The following is a 22898-nucleotide window of genomic DNA, read 5'->3' as shown; positions in this document are numbered from 1 at the left end:
ATAATAACAGACATGCACAGTAACCAATAATCAGGAAGTATTGTTTCTGACAGCCTCGCCCCTCCGTTTCCTCATTCGCCGATTGGCTGCTGCTCTGTAACTTGTGTGGGTCTGGGGAAGAAGGCGAGAGGGGCTCGGGGAAGTTGAGTTGGGAAGCTCCGGGGAGAGGTCAAGGCCTGGACGGCGGTGGATGGCGGAAGTATGGACAGCGGAGGGACGGGGGGAGAGACCGGGCTTCTACAGCAGATCCTGAGACTCAGCCTGGTCCCTCGGGTTGGAAATGCCTCTGTGTGCCCCACTTCTACCGCCCTGTGCGGCTTCCCGGGTGAGAGAAGAGCCCTGTGTACACCCCATCCCCCACATTGTGTGTGTGAGGTGACAACCCATTGCAGGTCATCATTGGAGGGCATTCATACTGCTGGCTTCAGAGGGACCCCCTATTATACATTGGAGGGCTTATTGTCATAGTCCCATTCACACCTACATGTCTTCATGTGCACTTTTTTGTTGTTGTGCGTCATGTGTAGGACAGCCTGTTGGTTTCAATGGGCTGCCATACGCAAGACAGACGCCAAAGTAGCTCATGAGCAGGGCCGGTGCTACCACTAGGCAATCTAGGCAGCCGCCTAGGGCACACTGCTGCTTAGGGGCGCCGGCTGCTGGTTTCCCTCCGCGTCTGCAGCATGTAACGATCTCAGTCCGACCGGTAGTGTAATTAGAGATGCAGCACTGGAGCCAGCGCTAGAGGAAGCAGAGCTGATGCTTCCTGTATAGTGGCGCCTTCTGTCAGAAGGGCAGGGCAAAAGGGGGTGGAGCCAATGGGGCAGCAAAATGAGGTTTTGCCTAGGGCAGTGGTTCTCAACTCTGGTCCTCAGGACCCACTAACAGGCCAGGTTTGCAAGATAACTGAAATACATCACAGGTGATATCATTTGCTGCTCAGTGATTGCAGTATTCTAGTCTGCATCTCCCCAAGGTAGTACTTAAAATCTGGCCTGTTAGTGCGTCCTGAGGACTGGAGTTGAGAACCACTGGCCTAGGGTGTCAAAAATTCCTGTACCAGTCCTGCTCATGAGGGCCCCATTCACACCCGTGTGTCACACATACATGCATCTCATGAGGGCCCCATTCACACCCGTGTGTCACGCATACATGCATCTCATGAGGGCCCCATTCACACCCGTGTGTCACGCATACATGCATCTCATGAGGGCCCCATTCACACCCGTGTGTTATACATACATGCATCTCATGAGGGCCCCATTCACACCCGTGTGTCATACATACATGCATGCATCTCATGAGGGCCCCATTCACACCCGTGTGTCACACATACATGCATCTCATGAGGGCCCCATTCACACCCGTGTGTCATACATACATACATGCATGCATCTCATGAGGGCCCCATTCACACCCGTGTGTCACGCATACATGCATCTCATGTGGGCCCCATTCACACCCGTGTGTCATACATGCATGCATTTCATGTGGGCCCCATTCACAAACGTGTGTCACACATACATGCATCTCATGAGGGCCCCATTCACACCCGTGTGTCATGCATACATGCATCTCATGAGAGCCCCATTCACAAACGTGTGTCACACATACATGCATCTCATGAGGGTCCCATTCACAAACGTGTGTCACACATACATGCATCTCATGAGGGTCCCATTCACATCCGTGTGTCACGCATACATGCATCTCATGAGGGCCCCATTTACATCCGTGTGTCACACATACATGCATCTCATGAGGGCCCCATTCACAAACTTGTGTCACACATACATGCATCTCATGAGGGTCCCATTCACACCCGTGTGTCACACATACATGCATCTCATGAGGGTCCCATTCACACCCGTGTGTCACACATACATGCATCTCATGAGGGTCCCATTCACACCCGTGTGTCACACATACATGCATCTCATGAGGGCCCCATTCACACCCGTGTGTCACGCATACATGCATCTCATGAGGGCCCCATTCACACCCGTGTGTCACGCATACATGCATCTCATGAGGGCCCCATTCACACCCGTGTGTTATACATACATGCATCTCATGAGGGCCCCATTCACACCCGTGTGTCATACATACATGCATGCATCTCATGAGGGCCCCATTCACACCCGTGTGTCACACATACATGCATCTCATGAGGGCCCCATTCACACCCGTGTGTCATACATACATGCATGCATCTCATGAGGGCCCCATTCACACCCGTGTGTCACGCATACATGCATCTCATGTGGGCCCCATTCACACCCGTGTGTCATACATGCATGCATCTCATGTGGGCCCCATTCACAAACGTGTGTCACACATACATGCATCTCATGAGGGCCCCATTCACACCCGTGTGTCATGCATACATGCATCTCATGAGAGCCCCATTCACAAACGTGTGTCACACATACATGCATCTCATGAGGGTCCCATTCACAAACGTGTGTCACACATACATGCATCTCATGAGGGTCCCATTCACATCCGTGTGTCACACATACATGCATCTCATGAGGGCCCCATTCACACCCGTGTGTCACACATACATGCATCTCATGAGGGTCCCATTCACATCCGTGTGTCACGCATACATGCATCTCATGAGGGCCCCATTTACATCCGTGTGTCACACATACATGCATCTCATGAGGGCCCCATTCACAAACTTGTGTCACACATACATGCATCTCATGAGGGTCCCATTCACACCCGTGTGTCACACATACATGCATCTCATGAGGGTCCCATTCACACCCGTGTGTCACACATACATGCATCTCATGAGGGTCCCATTCACACCCGTGTGTCACACATACATGCATCTCATGAGGGCCCCATTCACACCCGTGTGTCACGCATACATGCATCTCATGAGGGCCCCATTCACACCCGTGTGTCACGCATACATGCATCTCATGAGGGCCCCATTCACACCCGTGTGTTATACATACATGCATCTCATGAGGGCCCCATTCACACCCGTGTGTCATACATACATGCATGCATCTCATGAGGGCCCCATTCACACCCGTGTGTCACACATACATGCATCTCATGAGGGCCCCATTCACACCCGTGTGTCATACATACATGCATGCATCTCATGAGGGCCCCATTCACACCCGTGTGTCACGCATACATGCATCTCATGTGGGCCCCATTCACACCCGTGTGTCATACATGCATGCATCTCATGTGGGCCCCATTCACAAACGTGTGTCACACATACATGCATCTCATGAGGGCCCCATTCACACCCGTGTGTCATGCATACATGCATCTCATGAGAGCCCCATTCACAAACGTGTGTCACACATACATGCATCTCATGAGGGTCCCATTCACAAACGTGTGTCACACATACATGCATCTCATGAGGGTCCCATTCACATCCGTGTGTCACACATACATGCATCTCATGAGGGCCCCATTCACACCCGTGTGTCACACATACATGCATCTCATGAGGGTCCCATTCACACCCGTGTGTCACACATACATGCATCTCATGAGGGTCCCATTCACAAACTTGTGTCACACATACATGCATCTCATGAGGGTCCCATTCACACCCGTGTGTCACACATACATGCATCTCATGAGGGTCCCATTCACACCCGTGTGTCACACATACATGCATCTCATGAGGGTCCCATTCACACCCGTGTGTCACACATACATGCATCTCATGAGGGCCCCATTCACACCCGTGTGTCACGCATACATGCATTTCTCACACAATAGCTCATTCATTAGAACAGGCTGCCCTACGCAGAAAAACGCGCCAAAGCAGCTCCTGCACCTTTTTTGGGCGATGAGCCTCGCATGTTTTTGTGCCGCTCATATTTCATGCCTCTGTTGGTCGTGTTTTAACAGCCATTAAGAAGTAACATATTTGCGTACCAAAATGTAATCAAACCTGTGCCGAGAGCTCGCACCCTGGTCGCTTCCGGCACCTAAAGGAAAGCTCCCAATTGCTACTTGTGATTGGGAGCCTTCCGATTATGTGACCACTGTGACAGCCAATCGTGGCAGAGACATGATCATAAACCCATTAAAGGGCCGGGAGGTGCTGATTGTAAAGTATCGCTTTTTTATTTTTCAATAAAAAATAACAAACTTGTTATACTTACCTCCTCCTCTGTGCAGTTGGTTTTGCACAGAGCAGCCTGGATCCTCCTCTTCTCGGGTCCCTCTTTGGCTCTTCTGGCTCCTCCCTCACTTTGAGTGCCCCCACATCGAGTAGCTTGCTATGGGGGCACCCAAGCCTAGCTGCAGCTCCGTGTATTCATTCAGACATGGAGCTGTGGTTCCGCCTCACCCCCTGTCTCTCCTCATTGGCTAACTGACTTTGACAGCAGCGGGAGCCAATGGCGCTGTGTCTCAGCCAATGAGGAGGGGAGTCCCGGACTGCCGAGGAAGTCATGGACATCGCTCGATAGAGATGGGGCTCAGGTAAGTATGAGGGGGGCTGCTTCACACAGAAGGCTTTTTATCTTAAAGGAGAAGTCTAGCCTGAGCTCGTTTGGCTGGACTTCTCCTCTGGGTCACAGGAGTGCAATTTGTTTTGCACTCCTGTGATCCGTTTTCAGCAGGGAGCAGTCTGAAGTCCGCTCTCTGCTGACGTCACTGGAATCAGTCCAGGCACCACCTCATCACGACAAAGTCTGGATCCACCAGGTGCCTGGACTGATGCCCCCCGTCTCAGCCTCGCAACGAGCCAGTCAAAACTTTTCGGATACCAAGTACCTATTCTTTGCGGTGTGATTTGCGTCCGTACAAAATGAATAGGAGAGAATTGCACTGCAAAGGATCGCATGCGATTTGAACAGGAATGCAGTTCCTGTCTGAATTGCATTCTATTTCCCCCACTGTTCGTGTGTGTGTGTGTGTGTGTGTGAAACCAGTAAAGAAAGGGGAGCGCCATCTAGTGCAGCGATGGGCAGTTTCTTAAAAATTTTATAACAATTCACATTGCTACTACAGCTTGGGGGCGGACTGCCGGACATCTCCTTCAGCCCTGTGAGCACCTCCAGCGCCTGTAGTTTTCTATCATTGGTGGGACGGGGGACACTATGCAGATTTGGCTTTGACTAGATTTGTACTTTAATGTGAGTTGTTATAACATTTTTAATTGCCCATTGCTGCACTAGATGGCGCTTCCCTTTCTATACAGGGTTCACACACACAGGAGCAGTGGGGGAAATGGCATGCAATGCAGGCGGGAATCGCACCACATTCCTGTTCAAATCGCATAGGATTCTTTGCAGTGCGATTTGAGCCCATTTATTTCGTATGGATGCAAATTGCACCACAAAGTATTGGTTTTGGGTATCGGGAGCATTTTCATGAGTACTTATGAAAATACTAGGTATCGGTACGTCCCAAGCTGCTACTCCCATGAACTCCACTTACTTCCGCGTCCCATGCTGAGTGGCCACCTTGCTGTGTTTTGAACACTACAGTTCGGGCGCTTGGCATGGGCACCATTCAGACGATGCGTTGCATTTTCTGCATGAATGCAGTGCGTTCTCTTATTTGGATGATATGAAGAGCATGATGTCACCACACCACCTCTGGACCTCTTTCAAGGTATTCTTTGAATAGAGCCCTTGTTCAGCTGTCAACCTCCTGTGTTCACAATGCATCAGGTCAGTTGCCCAGTCCGGGACCTGGAAGCAAGTGGTGATCACTGGACTAGTGGTGTTTTCTGCAGGTACAGAAAATCTTTCCAGAATTCCAGTGTCCATGTAACTGTGGACTGAACTGATACTAAATTTTGTATTCACACTGCCCCAGTGCGCTTTTGCTAAGCTGTTTTCATGTGGGTTAGCTGCACTTTCCCATAAACTTTGATGAGGTCCTGCCATTTTGGTGCGGTTTCAGATGGGGCACCAAAACTGCAGGACCTCATAGAAGTCTATAGAAAAGCGCAGTGGGACTGCACCTGGGCCGTGTAAAGTCGCCCTAAATCGAACAATCTTATCAGTTTTTCCAGCAAGTTTTTGTAAACTACAAAAGAGCTCCCCTATATGTAATCGAAATGAGGTGTGTGGGAGGGGGTATCCAAATCCACCAGCAAGCAAACTGAAAAGCCTGTAAAGAGAGAGACGAAGGAGGAATTTGCCTGAGATTGTACCCGCAATCCATTTTTTTCCTGCATAACAGGCATTTCTATTTATTTATTTTTTTCAAAGGTGAACTGAGCCTTTAAATCAGATTTTTTTTTTTTTTTGCTTTGTTAAAAAAAAAAAAGAAAGTTATTACAGTAGTAAAAAAAAGTTGTAATAGTTACTGTTTTTAACCGCTTCAGCCCTGGAAGATTTTACGATTCGGCACTGTGTCGCTTTAACTGACAATTGCGCGGTTGTGCGACGTTTCTCCCAAACAAAATTGACGTCCTTTTTTTCCCATAAATAGAGCTTTCTTTTGGTGGTATTTGATCGCCTCTGCGATTTTTATTTTTTGTGTTATAAACAATATAAGAGCGACAATTTTGAAAAAAACGCATAATTTTTTACATTTTGCTATAATAAATATCCCCCAAAAATATATAAAAAAACATTTATTTTCCTCAGTTTAGGCCGATCGTATTCTTCTACATAGTTATGGTAAAAAAAATCGCAATAAGCGTTGATTGATTGGTTTGCGCAAAAGTTATAGCGTTTACTAAATAGGGGGGTTTTATAGCATTTATATTAAAAAAAAAATTTTTACTAGTAATGGCGGCGAGCAGCGATTTTTATTGTGACTGCGATGTTATGGCGGACATGTCGGACATTTTTGACACATTTTTGGGACCATTGTCATTTATACAGCGACCAGTGCAATTAAAAATGCATTGATTACTGTGTAAATGACACTAGCAGTGAAGGGGTTAACCACTAGGGGGCTGGGAGGGGTTAAGTGTGTCCTAGGGGAGTGATTACTAACTGTAGGGGGATGGGCTGGTGTGTGACGTCACTGATCTCTGCTCCCAATGACAGGGAGCAGAGATCGAGTGACACTTATCACTAGGCAGAACGGGGAGATGCTGTTTACATCAGCATCTCCCCGTTCGTCCTCTCCATGAGGCGATCGCGGGTATACCCGCGGCGATCGAGTCCGCGGGACGCGCGACCCGACTCACGGAGCTGCCGGCACGTGCGCCGCCGGCGGCGCGCACGCAATGGCACGGCAGGGAATTCAAATGGACATACAGGTACGGCCATTTGCCCAGCCGTGCCATTCTGCCGACGTACATCGGCGTGCGCCGGTCGGGAACCGGTTAAAATTCATTTTAATAAAAAGAACCCACCCTTTCTTAGGTTTCTTCCAGTACCAACGATTCAGCAGAAATTATTACATGCCTGAGCAAATATTTATTTGTCTCCCTTATTGCTTTTGCTTGTTTTTTTAGAAATTCTCTTTTCTTGAATATGCCTGATTTGGATTTTTTTTTTTTCCAGAGATGTGGTATGGCGTATTCCTGTGGGCACTGGTCTCTTCGCTCTTCTTTCATATACCGGCTGGACTGCTAGCTTTGTTTACTTTGAGACGCCACAAATATGGGAGGTTCATGTCTGTGGCAATCCTGCTGATGGGAATTGTGGGACCAATATCTGCAGGGATATTAACAAGTAAGCATGTGGATTTATCACTGCTACTAATGTTGATACTTTCTCTACTGCATTCCCTATTTCAAATTACTGATAGCAGCCACAGTTCTCAGGTTTTACCAGTTATTAACTTGGGTCTTACACAATTGATGGTACTGTGTATCTGGAGCTTTACAGCTTTTATAGCATCAGCCTTTGTGTACATGCTGATAGGCAGCATCAGGCTTGTGTGTATGAGTTTGTCCAAGAGCACTGCATAAACTAAGTAGAAAATGTGGTTTCTTGGCTTCCAGCCTGATCTCTTTTATTCCTAGTTCACAAACTCAGGGTTATAACGCAATGTGCTAGGCATTTGTTTCATACAGTGGGGACGGAAAGTATTTGGACCCCCTTAAATTTTTTACTCTTTGTTATATTGCAGCCATTTGCTAAAATCATTTAAGTTTATTTTTGTCCTCATTAATATACACACAGCACCCCATATTGACAGAAAAACACAGAATTGTTGACATTTTTGCAGATTTATTAAAAAAGAAAAACTGAAATATCACATGGTCCTAAGTATTCAGACCCTTTGCTCAGTATTTAGTAGAAGCACCCTTTTGATCTAATACAGCCATGAGTCTTTTTGGGACAGATGCAACAAGTTTTTCACACCTGGATTTGGGGATCCTCTGCTATTCCTCCTTGCAGATCCTCTCCAGTTCTGTCAGGTTGGATGGTAAACATTGATGGACAGCCATTTTTAGGTCTCTCCAGAGATGCTCAATTAGGTTTAATTCAGGGCTCTGGCTGGGCCATTCAAGAACAGTCACGGAGTTGTTGTGAAGCCACTCCTTCGTTATTTTAGCTGTGTGCTTAGGGTAATTTTCTTGTTGGAAGGTAAACCCTTGGCCTAGTCTGAGGTCCTGAGCACTCTGGAGAAGGTTTTTGTCCAGGATATCTCTGTACTTGGCCGCATTCATCTTTCCCTCAATTGCAACCAGTTGTCCTGTCCCTGCAGCTGAAAAACACCCCCACAGCATGATGCTGCCACCACCATGCTTCACTGTTGGGACTGTATTGGACAGGTGATGAGCAGTGCCTGGTTTTCTCCACACATACCACTTAGAATTAAGGCCAAAAAGTTCTATCTTGGTCTCATCAGACCAGAGAATCTTATTTCTCACAATCTTGGGAGTCCTTCAGGTGTTTTTTAGCAAACTCCATGCGGGCTTTCATGTGTCTTGCACTGAGGAGAGGTTTCCGTTGGGCCACTCTGCCATAAAGCCCCGACTGGTGGAGGGCTGCAGTGATGGTTGACTTTCTACAACTTTCTCCTGACTGCATCTCTGGAGCTCAGCCACAGTGATCTTTGGGTTCTTCTTTACCTCTCACCAAGGCTCTTCTCCCCCGATAGCTCAGTTTGGCCGGACGGCCAGCTCTCGGAAGGGTTCTGGTCGTCCCAAACGTCTTCCATTTAAGGATTATGGAGGCCACTGTGCTCTTAGGAACCTTAAGTGCAGCAGAAATTTTTTTGTAACCTTGGCCAGATCTGTGCCTTGCCACAGTTCTGTCTGAGCTCTTCAGGCAGTTCCTTTTGACCTCATGATTCTCATTTGCTCTGACATGCACTGTGAGCTGTAAGGTCTTATATAGACAGGTGTGTGGCTTTCCTAATCAAGTCCAGTCGGTATAATCAAACACAGCTGGACTCAAATGAAGGTGTGGAACCATCTCAAGGATGATAGGAAGAAGTGGACAGCACCTGAGTTAAATATATGAGTGTCACAACAAAGGGTCTGAATACTTAGGACCATGTGATATTTCAGTTTTTCTTTTTTAATAAAATCTGCAAAAATGTCAACAATTCTGTGTTTTTATGTCAATATGGGGTGCTGTGTGTACATTAATGAGTAAAAAAATAAACTTAAATGATTTTAGCAAATGGCTGCAATATAACAAAGAGTGAAAAATTTAAGGGGGTCTGAATACTTTCCGTCCCCACTGTATATCCTTCACTATTATACTATTGTCCACTAGACCTGACCCTTGTTCTATCAAGCAAACATTTGTGGTCCTGATCTGGGTAATAGTTTCTATTTTTTGTGAACCTACTTAAAGCTTCAGATTCCTGCTCTGGCTTGTACAGCCCTGTCCGGTGGATCCCATCCAGGGTGCAGGCTGGGTGAAGAGTTTATCTAAACTGTTTACAATATCTAAGAGCAAAGGTAGTGACCCGCAAGCTGCACACTGTGCAATCCCGTACATCAAAGAAATGATAGCAGCCTGAGTCTACCTCGGTCTCGGCAACCCCTCTGACGTGTTTCGTCCTGCCCATGGGTGTAGTCATGGAGGTCCAAACGCGTTGTGGTGTGTGGCCGGGATGGTGGTCGACTGAGGCAGCAATCATCTCTTTGATGTATAGGATTGCTCAATGTGCAACCTGCAGTTCACTACCTTTGCTTTTCTTTTTTAATTTCTGCTGTGATGGCACTGTTATAGAATGGTGGCAATTCTGCTACCTCTGGTGCCACCATAGCTCTAAATTGCCATTGGAGGATGAGCCCTCCAGGGACATCAGCAATAGTCTCCCTGCCTGTACTATGCATATGAGTAATTGCAGAGGAAATTGAGCATATTGTCAGGTAGATCTTGTTGCCAACTTGAGCCTTTGCGAAGTAGGATATTGGGATCATCTTGGTGTCTCTGCTAAACTATTTCTCTATTCTAGTGCGTTCACTTCTGGTATAATCCATTATCCAATATAATTCCATCCGCAAAGTAATGGTGGCCATACACCAATCATCTGCCAGTCCTCCATAAAGCTTTATTGTACCAAGCAGACATTGGACACTCCATCTGCTTGATTCATTGCATGCTCTTCACCCCTTGGTGGGCTCTAATCATACAAATTCAATGATTAAAGAAAAATAATCCTTAATTTTTTAGATTGCAGTGACATTATTTTTCTATTTTATTGTATTAGGTGTGGTCACGTGACTCCCAAATACCTTTCTGATATACCGTGGGAGGGAGATGCAGGTTCTCTCCTATGCTGTCCCCTCCATCCCTCTTCTCTGCTTAACTCCCTGTCTTTTGGTGATGTGTAGAGAGTGAAGCTATTTTTTTATTTATTTTATTCTTTGAGCCTTATGGACCCCCTTCCTAACAGGTAAGGTTGCTGTCTGGGACGCCTTCCTCGGCTCCAGGAATCCAGGACCTCCGCAGGCTCGGCCCCATTGGAGAGGCAGGGTCCCTGGCTAGTTTCCCACACATTGCGGAGCCTCTTCTTCACCAAGTGCACCAGGCATCCCTTCTGATAGGGGTGGAGCCAGGGGACAGGTGTCAGGCTTTGAGTTGTAGCTCATGGAACACAAGTAGGATACATAAGGAAACATACTCTCACCGGCCACTTTATTAGGTACACCTGTTTAATTATTGGTAACTCAAATTGCTAATCAGCCAATCACATGGCAGCAACTCAATGCATTTAGAAATCTACATGTGGTGAAGACGACTTGCTGAAGTTCAAACTGAGCAATCAGGATGGGAAAGAAAGGGGATTGAAGTGACTTTGAATGTGGCATGGTTGTTGGTACCAGATGAGCTGGTCTCAGTATTTCAAAAACTTCTGATCTGGTGGGATATTCACGCACAACCATCTCTAGGGTTTACAGAGAATGGTCAGAAAAAAAGAAAATATCCAGTGAGTGGCAGTTGTGTGGATGAAAATGCCTTGCTGATGTCAGAGGAGAATGGGCAGACTGGTTCAAGATGATGGAAAGTAACAGTAACTCAAATAACCACTCATTACAACCAAGGTATGCAGAATACCATCTCTGAACACACAACACATCGAACCTTGAAGCAGATGGACTACAGCAGCCAGAAGACCACACCGGGTGCAACTCCTGTTGGCTAAGAACAGAAAACTGGGGCTACAATTTGCACAGGCTCAAAAAAAAAAAAAAAATTTTGGAATGATAAGTCTTGATTTCAGATGCGAGATGGTTAGGGTCAGAATTTGACGTAAACCCATGAAAGCATGGATCCATCCTGGCTTGTATCACGGTTTAGGCTGGTGGTGTAATGGTGTGGGGGATATTTTCTTGGTACACTTTGGGCCCCTTAGTAATTGAGCAGCATTTAAACGCCACAGCCTGAGTATTGTTGCTGACCATGTCCATCCCTTTATGACTACAGTGTACCCATCTTACTTCCAGCAGGATAATGCACCAGGTCACGAAGTTCAAATCATCTCAAACTGGTTTCTTGAACATGACAATAAGTTTACTGTATTCCAATGGCCTCCACAGTCACCAGATCTCAATCCAATAGAGCAGGGATATGCAATTAGCGGACCTCCAGCTGTTGCAAAACTACAAGTCCCATGAAGCATAGCAAGACTCTGACAGCCACAAGCATGACACCCAGAGGCAGAGGCAGCTGGAGGTCTGCTAATTGCATATCCCTGCAATAGAGCATCTTTGGGATGTGGTGGAATGGAATAGTCTCATCATGGATGTGCAGCCTACAAATCTACAGCAACTGCATGATGCTGTCATGTCAATATGGACCAAAATCTCTGAGGAATGTTTCCAACACCTTTTATCTATGCCACGAAGAATTAAGGCAGTTGTAGGTGCAGGCAATAAAGTGGCCGGTGATTGTATATCAAGTAAAAAAAAAAAAAAAATGATGACGTTGGTATAATGCAGATCAGAACATTGTATGTGTGTGTGTGTGTGTGTGTATATATATATATATATATATATATATATATATATATATATATATATATATATATATAATATATATATTAGGGTTGTCCCAATACCACTTTTTTAGGACCGAGTACAAGTACCGATACTTTTTTTCAAGTACTCGCCGATACCGATACTTTTTTTTTAATGTCACGTGACAGTTTTTTTTTTTTTTTTGCTATTTGGGGGGGGGGTTTGAATGTTGTATGTGTGTGTGGTTTTTTTTTTTTTTTTAATCAGCCCTGTTGGGGGGCTTTGGTGAGATATCAGGGGTCTTAACAGACCTCTGATATCTCCCCCTTGAGACAGAGAAAGAGACAGAGGATAGAGATTCCCCAGTCCCTTTCTCTGCAGCGTCAGCTGCACTGAGAATGAATGGAGAGAAGACAGCGGCTCCTCTCCATTCATAAACTGACACATCGTAATCACAGGAGATTACAATGTTTCAGTTATGTGAATGGACAGAGTCAGCTGACTCTATCCATACACAAAGGAAGGAGGAGGGGGATGGAGGAACTGAGGGGGAGAACGGAGGGGACAGATAAGGAGAGAGGAACGGAGGGGGACAGATAAGGAGAGAGGAACGGAGGGGGACAGATAAGGAGAGATGAACGGAGGGGGACAGATAAGGAGAGAGGAACGGAGGGGGAGAACGGAGGGGGACAGATAAGGAGAGAGGAACGGAGGGGGACAGATAAGGAGAGATGAACGGAGGGGGAGAGATAAGGAGAGAGGAACGGAGGGGGAGAACGGAGGGGGACAGATAAGGAGAGAGGAATGCAGGGGACAGCGGAGAGGCACAGAGGAACGGAGGGGGCACGGAGGAGGATGCAGTGACAGTCAGCTGTGAGCGATCACCGCTGTATGTCACTAAAGCTGGTGAAAGTCGCTGGGGGAGAACTTGTAACTCCCCCACGCGCCGATCACAGCTGTCCTCAAGGTATCGGGGGAAGCATCGGGAGCATTTGCCCGAGTACAAGTACTTGGGCAAATGCTCGGTATCAGTGCCGATACTAGTATCGGTATAACATATATATATATATATATATATTAATTATAATGTGTGTCTGTCTATCTATAGATATATATCACTGTTTTTCTGCTGTGGAATCCATTAGCTCTCTAAAGTCTCTGGATATTATGCTGACAATCATTTTCAGGTAGCAAGTAAAAGCTTTGTCTTTTTACTGGGACATTTCCTAACTGCTGTGGAATATCAGACCTCATATTTTTGAGTATTGATTTCCAAAAAGTTGACATATCAGAGATCATTCACTTGCTGTAAACATTTTTAAATTTACCATTTTACTGCTTAGTTGTTTAATTTATTAACATTGCATCACCTCTTTATAATATGGATACTTTTTTTTTTTTTTTTTTTTTTTAAATAGGTGCTGCCATTGCTGGAGTGTACAAAGCTGCTGCCAAGGAAATGATTCCCTTTGAAGCATTGGTCCTGGGTGTGGGTCAGACTTTCTGTGTGCTTGTTGTTTCCTTCTTGAGGATTTTAGCGACTTTGTAGCTGGTTGCTCTTTCCAGCACAGTCAAAGATGTAAATTTGGATTTAAGCATGGAGTTTGACCATGACTGCCCAGTATTGGAGCCTTCATCTGAAACATCACTGTCAATAGGACTGATGGATTTAAGTCTTCAGTGCCCAGGATAAACCTGCTGCATGCAGCTGGAATATAATAGGGGTTTTACATGCCGTTGTCACCAGCTGTTTTATAAGACGTTGGCATAAAAAGTGACTGTCTCTGCGAAACCCACTAAATACAGCATTGCAACAATTTTACAATTGCTACCATTTCTGGAATTACAATACAGTTTTCTAATGAATTTTTCTTAAAGGTAATCTATGATAGAAGAACAAATATGCACTCTACTCTGCACCTTCCCCCTTTTTTTTTTTTTTTTTTTTTTTTTTTTGTTTAGGGTTGTTTTTAATGATTAACAGCACCCAATGCAGATCCTCTTTAGGCACTTTTTAAATGATTTTAAAATTGTATTCACTTCTTTTAGTGCTAATGCTGCTAAACTGTTTTGTATATATTCTCATCTTTTTCCAATCGTGCAACCATACTTGAAGTGCATTTTTACTCGGTTCTTATCAGATTGTCTTGCTGTTGTGCTAATAATTCTAAATCTGCACATTTTTTAAAAGGCAGTCAGGTTGAAGTATGGCCAAAGCTTTTTTGGTTATACTTTTCCAATGGATCACAGGAGTGCAGATCGTTCTGTTTTCAGCTGACAGCGGGCTGAAGTCAGCTGACATCAGAGCCAGTCCAGGCTATGAAAAGATCCCAACCATATAGTCAGTATCCACCCAGAAGCCTGGACAGGCACCCGGCTCAGCCTCTCAGAGATCCACTGAGAGCCTGAGCCAGCCCCTCCCACCCTCTCCACAGCCCAGCTCTCCAGTGAGCACTGGAGGGGAGAGCAGAGAGCCACTGACTGACAATCACAGCTCTCTACTCCGAGCAGAGGGGAGAACTGAGCAATCAGTGGTATTCGATCACTCAATTCTCATTACAGAGCCGGTGGGAGACAGATGCAGCATCAGATCAATACTGTATCCACCTAGCTGAGTATCAATATATTTTTTTTTTTTAACCCCAAACTTCTCTTTTAACGATGACATTACTTGCCATAGGCTTCATCACCTAATGTAACTTGGCACTCCTGTATGGCTTGCCAGTCCATGAAATACATAGCGATAGTTGTGTGGTATCTGTCTGCATTGTCTTAGAAGCAGGTTGTGTCTGCATCTGAAAGACTTTGATTTAGACATCAAAAAGCTGTCTTATGCTATTGACAAATGGGTATTTTTTTTTTTTTTTTTTTTTTTAGCTGTGAATACTGAATACACCACTGTGCCCTTCAGGAGACTTTTGGGGAAAAACAATCTCTTACTTTTTTAAAGGCATCTAGTCTGTCAGCAAGAAAACCTATCTCCACCCAAGAACCCTCTTCCACACCGTGTATGGGGGACTTCCCCATGTTGGTAGTCCTGCTGCTTTATTTTTTCACTGCCACTTCTGCAAAGATCCTTTGCAAAAATAAACGTTCCCGAAGGTTGATTCTAAGGCATTCTTGGAAGAAACAGCACAGACAAAAAAATCCATATATTGTGGACAGCCGGGGATTTGTTCCCTTAAAGCTAGAAGAACTAGGATCTTAAATCTGGTGTCTGCAGAGAATAGGACACCAGAAGCTTTTATCACGGTGGTGCGTCCATTAATAAGGGGAATGGTGGCGGGCAGGGGCAAGGTCAAGGCAAGTGACTAGCAAGATGGTTGGTAATGCTGCCGCCCATGCCTCAAATGTTCTGCTAAATCAACCAAAGTTTAGGCTGTGGGTAGCCCTGTTGTCACCGTCTGGCTAAACAAAAGTCAAATAGAAAATGATCAGCCGATTGGTGATCATCTTGACAGCAGCTGTAGGTGTCACGGCTGTCTGAATACAGTTGCCAGCTGTGGGGATTCCTCCTTCCATGTGGGCCAAATAAGACAAATCTATGCTTGTCTGGTTAGCCTAAGTTTATAGATTGGGTTCTGGTGGTACAGTGGATTGTATGGAGAGTTGTTCTGATGTCCAGGTACTTAGAGATACAAGGTATTCATGGTAAGCAAGGTTAAAGTGTATGTAAATTACAGTATACGGTTTTCTTAAGCAAATTTTGTTTTGTGAAGGTGTTGCAAAGTTTCCTATCTGGAGATCCTGCAAGTAACAGCTTAATGTTGAAGGCTGACAACTCTGTCTTGTAATAAGCAATGGTGTTGTCAGCATGCCGTGCAGACTTGGCTGGTGGCTTCTTATCTGCTCTAATAGGAAGCCCAATGGCCAACTACAGTGCACATGATAAGCAGACCATGCTGCTGCTAATGTTGAGGCATTGTCTTCGCATCAACAGAAAATATTTGCATAAGAAAACTACAGTATATACAGTGAGTCATGATGCAAGATGCTAAAAAGAAATTTAATTTGGGTTTACATTCACTTTAAAAAAAAAAAAAAAAAAATCTTCACGGGTGCACTTTAGAGGTTTCGGACACTGCATATGCGTGTCTCTAAAGCTGACTATACACTGCGATTTTTCAGATGGTTCTGGATATACTGGTCCAAACTTGCCCTGTGGGTGGCCCTGTCACCACCCTCCTGCCTGACATCCTTTTGGAAAATTTTCGGCCATTCAGTGGTTGCATCCAATCAGATGCGGCTGCTGTTCAGGTATTCCGGCTGCCAGTAGCGGCTGTCAAGACAACAATAGTAGCAGCAAAGTATCATCTACCTTGTATAGTGTGAATGGCGAAATCTGTTTTTAGATTTTTTTTTTCAGCCATTAGGCTAAAGAAAAGAAATCTAAGTGTATGAACAGCTTTAGGTAAAGTGGATGTAAACCCTCACATATTCCCAGTGAATTGACTGGCCTCAGGTGATACACAGAGACAAAACAAATCCTCCTAAATAAGTTGTACCTGTTTATCTTTCCCTACATCCATTCAAAGTGCAGAATTCACACATGAACTCTCACCTCTGAAAAGAAGTGGGTGGAGAGCTAAAGTTACATCAGTGAGGAGAGCTCTGAGAGCTGATTGGAGGGAAGTGACACATACCCCCCCCCCCCCTTTACACAACACACAGGAACAGACCTGATGCTGTCAATCTGCTGGAGATTCAAAATCATTAGATATGACTCATCCTGATAGCAGAGGAGCAAGACAATGGACAAAAATGACATTTTGTGTTCTGGATTGAGACAAGTTCACACTATAGAGGGATATGATTTGTTCATATTTCATGTCTGAGATTTACAACCACTTAGGTGCTCCTCAATGTAGCGTGTAGATAAATGGTCTTACAACATTTGCATTCACCATAAGAAAATAGCCTACATGGCTGGTTTACATCTTGCAAGCACAATTTGTTGTGTCCTTCATTGAAAACAAACTGTAAGTATTGTCCATGATGGAGAACCGTTGTCTCTGATGAATATTAGTTCACACCTAACCCTAATGCACATATCACATTGTCATTGGCTTGTACACAAGTCAACAAGAAACTGCAGCATTCAAAGAACATGCTAAGCTGAGATCCTCTACTCCAGCATAGCTTATGGGCAATTACTGTCGCTCAGTTCCAAAGTTTGACATTACACTGCTTACAGTGATCTGATGAATTGTACACCTAGCCAGTGGGTAATCTGAGCTTCCATTTCTGCCTTGTATATTTGCTTTATTTATTTTTCAATATGTTCCTAGATCTATAAAGACAACTACTTAGCATTGTACATATAAGCCCTTGCACTGCCTATTCTATGTAACTGAAACAAAAAAAAGCTGGTTTTCAGAGTCCTCTCTGTTCAGGAGAAAGCTTTGAAAATCCCCCACTGAGCAGATTCAGCATGTACCCTCGTAATATAGGTGCTTCTTATGGGGTAGCAAAATGCGGTTGGTTTCTCTGCCTAGCAAAGCAGGAGGACTGCACCATCATGTCTACCCTAAAGTGGTTCCAAAGCAGTGTTCTTAAACTGACAGCCCTCCAGCTGTTGCAAAACTACAAGTCCCATCATGCCTCTGCCTGTCATGGTTGTAATGGTCAGCCTTGCAATGCCTCATGGAAGTTTTGCAACAGCTGGATGGCTGCCAGTTTGAGACCTCTGTTTTAAAGGCTCAAGGTTTTATACCTTCATGCATTCTCTGGGCAGCAGCCCCCTAATACCTGAGCCCTATCGTCTTCCAGCTCTGTGCACGAGAGCCTCGGCTCTCCAGGGACTCTCCCTCCTCATTGGCTGAGACAGCAGTGGGATCCAAGGTCAATCACAGCCAGTAAGCCAATGAGGAGGGATGGGCAGGGCCGAGCCGCGGCTCTATGTGAGTGGACACGCAGAGCAGCGGCTCAGGAGCGAGCCTGCCTGGGTGCAACCATAGCAAGCTGTTTGCTCTGGGGCACTAAGGAGGAAGGGGTCAGGAGCACCAATGGGGGACCCAAAAAGAGGAGGCTTGGGTCTGCATTGTGCAAAACCACTGCACAGAGCAGGTAAGTATGACATGTTTGTTATTGTAATGTAAGAAAATCTGAACCTTTAGTTTCACTTTAAAGCCTCAACGTGCATGAGCATCTTGAACCTCCTTTAAAAACTTCCACAGCTGCCCATTGACAGCAATTACTGTGGCTGTGTATGCACCAGCACTTGCGTAAAGTACGTGTGCGGGAAGATGCAGAATGTCTACATTCGGGGTATACGTCTGTGGGGCGTGCTTTATACAATCTTGCAATTCCTGTCAATGGACGGCTGTATGAAATGGCTGTGGGTCCCAAGGAAGTTTTTTTTACGGAGGTTCTGGATGCTCATGCACCATGTATGCCCCCCCTTCCAGCTGTGTGTATGAGCCCTAAAGCAACCCTATCGGCATGATGTATTCCTTCTCTGACTGCCAGGCATGACCCATATGCCTTTCAGGTCTCTTGCACCATCCTTATAGCACACCAGCCAGTGTGTAAGGGCCATTTTATTTGAAGCTGGTTCTCTTTTCCTTGCATTCTCATGTATTTGTTTGCAATATTATTGTTGCTCATGAAAGCTTTTGCCATTATTGTATACTAAATCAACCTTTTTATAAAATTTATATTCATTTTGTTGAATATGTGTTTTTAGGTTTCTCTTTCTGAAATATGCAATTTGTAAACTAAAAATGAATCCAGATTGTAACTCTTTATAGTCTAACATTGTCTAGAAGAGTCTGCTGTATGCATTGTACATGATCCTTGGTGCCGGGGGGGATGAAAATAGCTGTCTTAACCTGTATTTTCATATCTTCCGGTGGAAACTGCTAGTGGCAAAGCAGCATTTTTTTGTTTTCTCACCCCTAAAGCCTTTGTTTTGTGTGTCAGTGTCTCAGGAATTCATCTGTGCACACCTAATAGATATAATTTGTGGTTGAAACATTATTTTAGAAGAAGGCCAGCAATGACGGCCCTTATAATCCTCTTATGACAGCTGCACTTTAAGGCACACAAAACAAGTCCCAAAGAGAGCCTAGGATGAAGGTCAGCCTGTATCCACCGCAAAATAAAATGTAATTTGTGGGCAGACTGGCCCTTTAATGCTGTTACAGAGTGCATACTGTCAAGCTACATCAGGGACCGTATAGGCAGCCCACGAGCGCACATGGCAGCCTGACAACACTACTGCTAATTGCAAGGCAGTAGCTTCGTGCTGTATGCCAGAAATAGGGATGGTTGTTAGTGTCATTTTTGTGATGTTTCAATAAAGTAAAAAAAAGAAAAATGTAAACAGTGCCTTGTGTACAACACAAGGCCCCTCCCCTCACCCCTGGTACATGGCACACCAGCCTGCACCTGTTTTAGCATGCAGATTGGTGTGAACAAGTGTAGGATTTACATACACTTTGGGGTGTATTTGGGGAGCTATTCATCCTGTACATTTGTTGTGTGTGAATGCCAGCAAAATCAAATGTTACTAGGCTATTTTCTTACCTGGGCAGATGTTTTTCATTCATAAAAGTAGCGTGAATTAAAGTGGATGTAAACCCTTATATATATATATATATATATATATATATATATATATATATATATATATATATATATATATATATATATATATATATATATACACACACACACAGTGAAGTGAAGAGCCTCAGATGATACACAGAGATGAAACAAATTTCCCTACATAAGTTTTACATGTATATCTGCTGTCTTCAGCTTTCTAGACTCTTCAGAAAGTGCACATCGTGTTTGAATTTTTTTTCTTCCTGTTCCACCAATGGGTGTGGATTCTTGGCATACACTGTGTGACAGCTGATTGGAGGAAAGGCACACCCCCCCCCCCCCCCCACTCCACATAGGCAGAGGAACAAAGAAACATGCAGAGCTTTGCTGTAAATAGACCAGCTCTCTGCTAATCACCCACCCCAACACAAATTTCCAGCTGCTTTTATCTCCTGTGTCAGAGAACTTGTCAGGAGTTCTAATGCTGATAACAGAGGAAGGAAGCAGCGGGGCTTTGGAGAAAGATAAGTAAAACGCTGCAAGTATATGTGCCTAGGTCAGATTTTATTAATGGGGTTTACATCCACTCTAAGAAAATACCACATTATGGCTACTAGATGGAGTCGATGATCAAAGGAAATACTTATTTACTAAAATTGTCAGAGCCATCTAGTGGCCATAATGTATATTCCAAATCACGCTATTATGAATGGGGAACATCTGCTCCGAAGAGAAAAGAACATAGTCACTTCTGATTTTGCCAACATTCGCACAGAATGAAGGTGCATGGCGTCTTGCAGGATGAAGAACTCTACGAATTTTTCTTTTTGTTTTGTAAATACTCCTTTAATTGGAGTCCTTCACACATGCTTAAAAATCTATGAAACACATGCAATCACTATTCCATATTTTTTGAATCCTAGTGCACCTGATTATCGGTAACTGTGCTATGATTAAGTGTTACACAACTGCACAGACACATTGATGACCTCCTTTTTCCATGATGAATCGTTCTGAGAATGATACAGATATGCCTACATTAGTTGGACAGTGCAGTATTTGTTGAAAAACCAGGGAATGTTACTATGCCTGTGATAAAGCATTAACGTTGCTGTTTGGTTTTGGCCATAAAGGAATGCGAACGTTACGCTCCATAGAACGTTCGGTTTTATTGTGCAGAGCATTCCTCATTGGCATACTGTAATAATAAACCATCCTTCATAGCTTCTCCTGCAGATATTCCTATTCACGCACCTTTTGTTAATGATAATTCATGATCAGTTTAACATGTACAATAGAGTGATTTGTTTTAAAAGGTAAAATTTTATTTTTCTACTAATGTTTCTTATTCTGGTGTTTAATGTGTTTATATAATCAATAAAAGGTTTGAGTAATATACATGTGTTTTATTTTCTTTCATCGGTTTGGTAGCTAGTCCCTCAGTTACAGAAAACTTTAGTGCAGAGAAATGAATGGAAACTTCCTAAATAGGAATGTTTTAATTCATTTGACTTTAATGTCGATATACCACATTATAGGCGTTATTTGTACGGGAATCTTTTCTTTACAGCTGTGGACATCTGATCAAATAGTACCTGCAATGTACAAATAACTTTAGTAACAAAATCCTATTCCATGTAGTATGGTGCAGTCCTTGACTTGTTCACTGAGATCACCATGGAATAGTTTTTCCTTTCCAGTCCACAAAAGTGCCACTTTGTTCCTCACTCAAGGAATAGATGATTTTCATCATGGCACCAACGCTGTCTTCTTTAGTGAGCGGTGCCTGGATTAAAACATAGGAAAAAAAGAAAATCACATATACTGTGGGTGTTATTTACTAAACCTGAACAGTGGAAAATCTGGGGCAGCTCTGCATAGAAACCAATCAACTTCCAGGTTTCAGCCCCGGTTCACACTTATGCACTGCAAATTTAAAAGAGGTACACAGTGTGAATTTGCAGTATGATTTCTACTTGCCATATGCGATGTCAAAGCAAATTTAGTGCGAATATGTGAGAGGAGTGGTCACATCTGCAATTTTATTTTCTATAAAACTAGGCAAAAAAATAAATACATTTGCAGTGACGTGAACACTGGACTGTGATTTCAATCCGGTCCCATAGAAGTCTATGGATCTGAAATTCACACTAAACTCGCACAGGACCCTTTTTCGAACCGGATCAAATTTGCACAGCATATATGTGAACCTCCTTCATTGGAAAAAATTGTTTTTTTTAAGATGACATGCAAATCTATGCTTTTCAGATTGCATCTGATCCGCATGGAATTTGCATAAGTGTGAACCTGGGGCTTAATTGAACAAGCTGAAGTTAGAAGACGATTGACTGCTATGCACAGCTGCACCAGATTTTGCACTCTCCAATATTAGTAAATCAACTCCTGTATGTCTAAAAATGTAATCGTGTATTTGACAAGTATGTGTCCTATCAGCGTTCATCTCAAGTCATTGTGCAAGGAGGTCAGTAATCAGACTAGAGATGGGAAGGCCTAGAAAAATTGAAGGGAAACATTTTTTTTTTTCCCCGTTTATTTTTTTTAGAAAAATTTAAAAAAATATAAAAAATAAAAAGCAGTGTGAAATATATTCTTTTACGATCATAAATAATATATTTACAACATGGTATTTAAACTATTTAGCATGAAGTGCTTAAAGGATAAGTTCAACTTTTGTAAAAATAAATAAATAAATGCACATCTTTTAATGTTATTAGAGGCCTGCAGAGCATTGCACCCACAATCAGCAGATCACAGGTGCAATCTCAGGCTCTAATGAAAGGTTTCCGACACTTTCTGTACTTCATGTAAAGTCTTAAATTATTGCAAGCTCTCTCAGCTAACGACAAGCAAATCCTGGAATACAATTCAAGTAACACTGTACTGCTCAATGCAGTTCTCAAACAAGACAATTTTTTTTTTCTCATGGCTTCAGAATTTCTGGAAATTTTTCATCTCACTGGAACTAATCAACACAATTACAAATGAGAAGCCT

General features: G+C 44.0%; 2 protein-coding genes across 4 annotated transcripts in view; one reads left to right on the top strand and one right to left on the bottom strand.

The window, feature by feature from the left end:
* Nucleotides 1–52: 52 nt before the first annotated feature.
* Nucleotides 53–21283, top strand: TMEM170A (transmembrane protein 170A). 3 transcript variants are annotated; one of them, XR_012236614.1, is made up of 4 exons: nucleotides 59–325; nucleotides 7470–7640; nucleotides 13756–14215; nucleotides 15215–21283. XR_012236614.1 is itself a non-coding variant. In XM_073605432.1 (3 exons), the coding sequence occupies exons 1-3, from the start codon at nucleotides 202–204 to the stop codon at nucleotides 13884–13886; spliced, it is 426 nt and encodes a 141-aa protein (XP_073461533.1). In that variant the 5' UTR covers nucleotides 59–201; the 3' UTR covers nucleotides 13887–21283. The 3 variants fall into 3 exon arrangements, 2 of the variants coding, with proteins under 2 accessions (XP_073461532.1, XP_073461533.1); XM_073605432.1 differs by having other exon boundaries at nucleotides 13756–21283; XM_073605431.1 differs by lacking the exons at nucleotides 13756–14215; nucleotides 15215–21283 and having other exon boundaries at nucleotides 53–325; nucleotides 7470–8005.
* Nucleotides 21189–22898, bottom strand: part of LOC141112520 (C-signal-like) — a 33549-nt gene continuing 31839 nt past the window's right edge. Inside the window, exon 6 of the mRNA XM_073605426.1 lies at nucleotides 21189–21671. Within this exon, the coding sequence (XP_073461527.1) occupies nucleotides 21558–21671 (114 nt within the window). The 3' untranslated portion in view covers nucleotides 21189–21557. The remainder of the gene's footprint in view (nucleotides 21672–22898) is intronic.

This window comes from Aquarana catesbeiana, linkage group LG11 (assembly GCF_042186555.1).
Source record: "Aquarana catesbeiana isolate 2022-GZ linkage group LG11, ASM4218655v1, whole genome shotgun sequence".
In the NCBI taxonomy this organism is placed as follows: Eukaryota; Metazoa; Chordata; class Amphibia; order Anura; family Ranidae; genus Aquarana; species Aquarana catesbeiana.
The sequence above is the reverse complement of the archived record's forward strand: the minus strand, read 5'-3'. Positions and strand labels throughout refer to the sequence as shown.

Coding starts and splice junctions, on each gene's coding strand:
- TMEM170A (XM_073605431.1), top strand. CDS start 202: ATGGACAGCGGAGGGACGGGGGGAGAGACCGGGCTTCTACAGCAGATC. Junction 326..7,469: donor CGCCCTGTGCGGCTTCCCGG/GTGAGAGAAGAG, acceptor TTTTTTTTCCAG/AGATGTGGTATGGCGTATTC.